This window comes from Cyprinus carpio, chromosome A5 (assembly GCF_018340385.1).
Source record: "Cyprinus carpio isolate SPL01 chromosome A5, ASM1834038v1, whole genome shotgun sequence".
Lineage (NCBI taxonomy): Eukaryota > Metazoa > Chordata > Actinopteri > Cypriniformes > Cyprinidae > Cyprinus > Cyprinus carpio.
The window spans coordinates 3,397,823-3,405,587 of NC_056576.1; the positions used below are offsets into that span (position 1 = coordinate 3,397,823).

General features: G+C 34.7%; 1 protein-coding gene across 1 annotated transcript in view; it reads left to right on the forward strand.

The window, feature by feature from the left end:
- The window catches only part of LOC109045358 (transmembrane protein 127), a 4,033-nt gene extending 583 nt beyond the window's left edge, over positions 1–3,450 (forward strand). Inside the window, exons 2-5 of the mRNA XM_019063219.2 lie at positions 155–218; positions 319–499; positions 1,437–1,598; positions 2,811–3,450. Of these exons, the coding sequence (XP_018918764.1) occupies positions 325–499; positions 1,437–1,598; positions 2,811–3,088 (615 nt within the window). The 5' untranslated portion in view covers positions 155–218; positions 319–324 and the 3' untranslated portion in view covers positions 3,089–3,450. The remainder of the gene's footprint in view (positions 1–154; positions 219–318; positions 500–1,436; positions 1,599–2,810) is intronic.
- Positions 3,451–7,765: the final 4,315 nt, after the last annotated feature.

The following is a 7,765-nucleotide window of genomic DNA, read 5'->3' on the forward strand; positions in this document are numbered from 1 at the left end:
CTCATATACTGGAAATTATATCATGAGAATTATGCTCTGAAATACATAGTGTGACAACTAGCCCCGGTCTCCCTCACATGAATGCACTTTATTGTGTGACAGTCACTGGTCCGTACAGTAATACTGCTGGTGTTTCATTGCTCTTTCTCCAAAGTTACTGTTTATGAGGAACCATACATGCTCAAAGTGTGCAAAAGCATTTGAAGTCTGTGAATAAGGTGAGCTGTACATTTTTCCTTTGAATAGATTCTACAGAAGATGCACTAATCTGTGACTCTTTTCTCATGTGCTCATCGTTTAATTGTGTTTCGTCCTCAGGTCAGCATGACCCTGGCGTTGACCCCTGCAGCCGTGTGCCAGTGCTTCACGCTCGTGTCGCTGTGTACGTCTATCGCGGATCCCAACTGGATCCAGGTACAGAACTGCTCCGATTCGAACAGCAATCTCATCTACGGTGTGGCCTTCACTCTACACGCGTATCAGAATCTCACAGACACAGGTGTGTGATATTAGAGATCTGTTTATTACTGTGAACAACCTCAGTTCATCTGAGATCAGGATGAGTTTGATCTTCATCAGGTTTGTAGAAATGCAGCATTGCATCATTTGATCACCAATGGAAGTGAATGGGTGCCGTCAGAATGAGAGTCCAAACAGCTGATAAAAACATCACAATAATCCACAAGTAATCCACAGCACTCCAGTCCATCAGTTAACATCTGGAGAAGACAAAAGATGAAACAAATCCAGCTTTAAGACGTTTTTAACTCAAATACATAGAGTCTATAATCCATAATAACACTTCCTGCAGTGAAAAAGTGTTCTGGTGTGAATCAGGAGAGAAATCTGCACAGATCAAGCAGCGTTTGTTTACTAGACAAACAAATATGTGTCTGGATTTTGATGTGAGAGACAACAGGAGATGCACTTTTTCACTGGAGGAAGTGTTATTATGGATTATAGACTATGTTATTTTAGTTAAAACGTCTGTGATGCTGGATGTGTTTCTTGTCTTCTCCAGATGTTAACTGATGGACTGGAGTGCTGTGGATTACTTGTGGATTATTGTGATGTTTTTATCAGCTGTTTGGACTCTCATTCTGACGGCACCCATTCACTTCCATTGGTGATCAAATGATGCAATGCTGCATTTCTACAAACCTGATGAAGAAACAAACTCATTCTAAACTCGGATGACCTGAGGGGGAGTAAGTTTTCAACATTTTTGTTCGAACTATTCCTTTAAGCTTTATTTTACCAAGTTAGTCTTTTAAGATTAAAATCTCTTGTTCGAGAGAGACCTGGCCAAAATGACAGCACAAACATAAAATAAATGTGACAAGCTATACTAACTCTTTGACTTGAGCTCTGTATTGTAAAATATGAAGGCGATAAATGCAATCCTAACTGTGTATAATGTGTTTTGTCTGCTGGAGGTCCGTTGGGTGGGCTGCACGGATGGGGGATGTGGCTGCTGTACTCTCTAGCGGCTCTCTGCTACAGCGCCGTCCTGTTTTCCAGTTCCTCTTTCCTGCTGGATTTCCTCACAGCAGCTGTCACTCACTCAAAGCTGGTCACGTTACTGCACGTCTCTACAGGTACTCAAACTCACTGCACTGTTGTAAAGTGTTCTTAAATCCAGTCTTACAGAAATTATCCCGTTAAAAATTATTTTGTGGATGATTGAAGCAGTTTTTTTCTCTGTTCTTGTTTCATAACTCAGTATGCATTAAGGCAAGGCACTACAGGCAAAACCTGTTTTTTTTTTCATGCACTGAGGTCTATTTTGCTTTAATAACATGTCTTCATTCAGACAGGTGCAAAGAAAACATCCAAAATACAAACGGAAGTGTTTATTTTATTGCACTTTAACTATCTGCATCTGTAGATTTAAACTCTGACACATACAGCCCAGAGTTTGTTTCTCCACTTCAGCAGCTCTTACGAACACCAACATTTACAGTTTTATTCCTGTATTCTGAAGTAAAAATGTATTATTTTCTGTCTGTTGACAGTATTTTCTGATTTATGGAGTGATAAAAACTGCTAACAAGTTTTTCTGGAGAAACTTTTAATATGTCAGCAAAATCAAACAAGAACTTAGAAACTGGCTTCATTCAATTTATGCAAATTAGTGCATAATTAATTGCATAATGCAAAATTTGTATATTTAAACAAAATGTCAGAAAACTTGTAATAAATAGTAATTGTTTTAATGTGCTGTGTGGGAATTATATTAACCTGTGGTGTTTTGCTTTAAACTTTTGTTGCTCAGCTCATTTGGGTTAAATTATTACTAAAATTCGCTCTGAGTATTTAGTTAGAAGTTAATATTTCAATAATTTAACAACGTATTCATATGTTCACGGTTCTCTGATGTTATTGGTCACATGACATGCAGCTAAACAAATTAATTGTTTAACCTTTTTTGTAAGCGTTTAATTTTGATTGTTTCATTCTTAAATTATTTCTTCATTTTAATTTGACATTTTTATGGGATATATTTTCATGAATTCATGAACCTCAATTTGGGAAACCCTGCATTATCAAAAAAAGATAACGGTATTAAACATTATCACATGAACTCATCGTGTTTCACATTTAGTAATTATGTGTAAAAACGTCTTTACTTACGATAGTTTGATCAAATAAGTCAAGAAACAGAAATGTGGAAACTAGTATAACATCTGTATTCTCTGGAATTACAATAATGAAGCAGTGGACAGAGAAAAGCATCATTTCTGGCCTGATGTGAGCCTGAAGTATTGCGTTTCTTTGACTAACCTGTGTTTTTGCACGTTTCCCCTCAGCGTTCTTCTGCGTGGCGGTTGTGGGTGTGTGTGCGGCCTGCATGAGTGTGATTGAACACAACCTGCAGCGAGGGAAGACTGAAAGCCGCCCGGCGCTCTGCATGTCTGCAGGAGAAAGCTTTTACATCGAGATCGTGGGCCTGCTCTTCTCCTTAATAGCGTGCACTTTGGCCCTCAAGGGTCGTCCTGAACCCATCAGGCCCTGTGACTACGTGAGCGTGGAAGCAGCGGACAGTGACACGGAGCCTTTGATTGGTGGAGCTGTGAGGCAGGAGTAAACAGACAGAGTTATGCTCTTTATTTTAATGGCAGAACAACGAGAGCAATGCTGAACAAGAGCTGCTGTGAGATCAGGTGATCTCAGGAGCGTGTACAGAATTTAAGAATCGGCTCCTTCCGGTTCATGAGTGTGAATTTGAATTGAATTGATCACAGCATACAGGATCTCAGAAGTTATGAACAGTAACATTAATAGAACGTTAGTTCAAAGTTATTTAGTCTTTAATAACGTTCTCAAAACATTAGCGCAGAAACATTATTCATACATCATTTACTGAAATGTTTGCCTTGGACATTCAGCCAACGTTTTTTAAATGTTGCCGCTTGTTTCAGAACATTCCGAGAACATTCAAAAGTAACACTCTTTGCAAAAATGATTAAAATGGAATGTTACAAAATGACTTCAAAAGTTCAAAAACTGGGCATTTGAAGTGTTCAGAAAGAACGTTTTCAAGAACTTAATTGTAGCGAAATGTTGGGATGTAGAATTGACAGGATTTAATTATTTAATTAAATTACAATTCAAAGAAATTCAACAATCACACAAAAGTGAAAACAAGGGTTTCGATAAAATATTAATTATGTCATTAATTTGGACTACTTTAGGTGCTGATATGTAGAGCACATATTTTTTTCTAAATCGATTTGACATTTTTCTCTAATATTTGGCTCTATTTTTAGCCTTGGGTAAACTGGAGCATTCTGGGAAATGAAGTCTTCTACTGTAATGATTAAATAAATCAAATTTAATTTGTTGGGACTTTACAATTAGATTCAAATTTTTAATTAATGTGATTAATGAATTTTTTAAGTGTGTTTTTAGTTATTGTGTTGGTTAAATAAATCAAATTTGCTGTATATGAATTAAATACAGATTTCTTTATTCTAAAAATATTAGTAGCATTGTCTAATGTTTCTTAAAATGTTGTGTGATGAGAACATGTTTTTGGGTAATTTGTTGTTAAAAATGTAATGAATTTCATTCCATTTTAATTCTACTTAATTGGCAATTCTGAATCCTGTTTGCTAATTCAATTCAAATTCAGTTCATGTTCTATATTCACCTCACTGATGCTGCGGCAGGAGCACAAATACACACTGATGCTGCCTTCAAGTCCTGCTGGATTATATTCATGAGAAAACACATTGATGAAATAATGAGCAAAGTGCATTTGGTCAGAATAAAACAAAAGTGTTGGGCAGCTTCATATTTCTCTCTATTTTGCACTTACAGACAAACACGGGAGGCATTTTGTTGCACAAATGCAGAATAATGAAGAGCGAAGGATGAACTAGGAGCGCCTCTATCTGTGTGTTTCATTCTACTGCAGAGAATTATGGGAAATGTAGTCTTTCTGTAAATAAGATCATTCCAGCATGACTTGAAGGCAGCATGAGATCCTTCAGTTACCTGTGGTGAAACTCATACATGAGCGTATTCTGTGCAGGTTTTTTCTGCTATTGGACCAAATACATAAACCACTGAAGGCACACTTGGTTTGTTTCAGGGTTTTGAGAGCTCTTGTGCTCAATTATAAAAACAAGTGCTCCATTCGAACCGTCCCAACATATTTTAATGCATAATCTTTATTATTCAATTTATACGTAAATAAGAAGAATTCATATAGTACTTAATATAATCCACAACATTGTGAACAGAAAGTGGACTGAGACCCGATCAACATTCAGATCGACTAAACTGTGATCGGAGCCCACTTTCTAGTCCACACACAGTGTGAATGCAAACAGAACTGAATTCTTTTTCACTTCACTTTTGACTCGAGTGTGAAAACTAACATATTCAGGGCTGTTGTTATTTTCTTTGTGATCACTGATGTGATTTCTGTAGAGAAACTAGTAAACAAATCAAACAGCAATCCTCAATGTGCCTTGAGCTTCCTGGAAGAAAGAGCTGTTAAATCACCAGCTCCTCCGTCAAACATCAACAAACAACACACTTTATTTATTAGTCACTTCCTGTCATGTCACAGTGTCAGCTAGCTTTGATTAAGATGAGGTCAACCTTTCAGTTTTCTGTTTTGTTTTTCTGTTCATATTGTATTTGTATTCCCTCTTTTAACCTGAATGATATTGCACCATTTATTTGATATTCTAGTATTTTACTGGAATTAGGATGTCGTTCAAACCCAAAACGACAGTTCTGTCATCATTTACTCAACCTCATGTTGTTCAAACCGGTATGACTTCCTTTCTTCTCATTGACAGGAAGATTATTAGTGAATAATGACTTAAATGTGGTTCTGTTCCACAGTAATTACAGTTAACTGAGACTGAAAGTAAGACTTAAAAAAAACATTCTGTTACTTGAAATACTGTTACATTTCCAAAACCTTTCAGAAAATTTCCAAATAATCCCAGCACGTTTTCAAAATGTCCAAAGTTTCGGAAATGTTCCGCCTTTTTGCAACCCTACTTGAAATAAAATAATCATTAACTGAAATATAATAAAATATAAAAAATAATAATAAGCTTATTTAATTTCAGTTAGTTTCCACATCATCTTTTCTTGTTTTCGTTCCTATTCTCTGAAATAAAAATATAATATATAATAAATCATTAAAACTGAATAGACATTAAAAAACAAACATTAAAATTGCTAAAACTTGAAAATTAAAGTGAAAACGGAAAATATACAAATTAAATCTCATTCAAAATATTAACAAAAACTAGTATAGTGATACTAAAATAACACTATTCAGATTTTCATACTAAAAGTCTTATAACTTCAGAAGACTTAATATAACACAAAACATATGTACTATTGTTTATGAATGTTTAAATTAATGTTTGGACAATGTCTTGGTCCTTTTCGGAGCTTGAAAGTCATACAGGTTTGAGCAGCATGAGTAAATCTCATTCATATGCATCTATAATGAATATCACTGCATGTTTCACTGTAATATTTCATTTGTCCTGTAAAGAATATAATAACAGAGACATGTCAAACACTGTGAGGCTATAGGATACTAGGACTGAGTCTGAAGAGGATTAATACAGTCTGTGTTTACGTTTATGTATTTGTGTGAAGCCATTTTTAATCACATGTATTATAAAAAATGAGTTTCTGTTCTAAAGTTGATGTATCATAACACTCCTCAATGATCTGGACTGATATAGACATACACAGATCTTGTTGAAAATGCATCTCTGGATGACAGCAGTGGAATCATGGGAAGCGGAGCTCTGCTGTGCCTTAATTTCTCAGCTCTCTCTCTAATTACACTCCATCCGTCACATGACACCAGCTTGTGCTCCAGTTGGACGGAGACCATCGCCATAGTAACCTTGAGAAGTTGTTGCTGTCACCGACCGAGTTGTGAATGGAGAGAGAGAGAAAACAGAGCGAGATATGAGATGTTAAACATTTGATGGTTTCAGTATAACGGGACGTTTTTCGGTTGTCTTCAGTCTAGTATTTGTGAGTGTGAGTTGTGCATATTAAACACTAAACCATATCTTGTGCTGTAGAAGCGTGTTCAGAGAGAGAAATGATGTGAAACTCATAAGTCTGTGGATCTTTAGTACTGATATTTACACTGACAGGACTGTGTTGTGTGGAAACGTGCTGCTTCTGTGACTGAACAAGCATTGATCCTCTCAAATGTTTCTTGTGAGTTTGTTTTTAAAACTGTGCATGCATATATCATGAACATTCATTCTGATGCTGTTTATGCCTGTTGAATTTAAGTTTACTGTTGCAAAAGACTTATTTGAATGTTTAAATGAAGATAAGTTACAACAATCTCACTTTATTTCATTTATCTTACTAATGAAAAACAGCTACACTGCAATAGGGTCTCATTTGTTAACAGTATTTAATGCATTAGTTAACATGAACTAATTATGAGCAATATATATATATATATATATATATATATATATATATATATATATATATATATATTTATTTAAATATATATATATTAACCTTTTAGTTCTTAAAAATACAATTGTTCGTTTTAAGTGCTTTACATTTTTATTTAAAAATTTATTATTAAATGTAAAAACTAACATTTAGTCATTTTTAGCAAATAAAAGCCTTATTGTACAGTGTAACCTAAAAAAAGCATTCAGTTGCATGTTTACATTTACATTTACATTTTTTTTTTTACATGTCAATTTGTATTTTAATAATAAAAATTTTTTACAGGTTTGCCTGTAATTTTCTATTAATTAAGAGTTAGAGCATAATTAAGACACACTTAAAAAATAAGAAATAATAATAATTAGGCAAAATGAATGTTCTTAAGTAGGCTACAATTCTTGAAAGTATAATTATATATATTTTTTATTTTTTAAGTTAGAGGTAAATCTAATTTGAAGAGGTTGATGATTTTAGGATTTATTTTTATTTATTTATTTATTTGCCTTTAGAACAGTGTTAATAAATATTAAATAAGGATAACATTCTTAAGAAATGTTTTGTGACCACAAAATAGTCTCTTTGAATTTTAAACTTTTTTTTTTTTTTTCGTGAATCCGCCCTCTGGAGAATAATAAAAAAAATGTATAGTATAAATTGATTAACTGTTGGTTTCCTAGTTTTCTAGCTGCTGTGATCGGTTGTTATGCATTAAGGGCCCTCGCCTTGCAGAAGGGGGCGTGTCCGACAGCGTCCGAAAGGGGCGGGGCGCAGGTGGGTGTGTCTCTCAGCT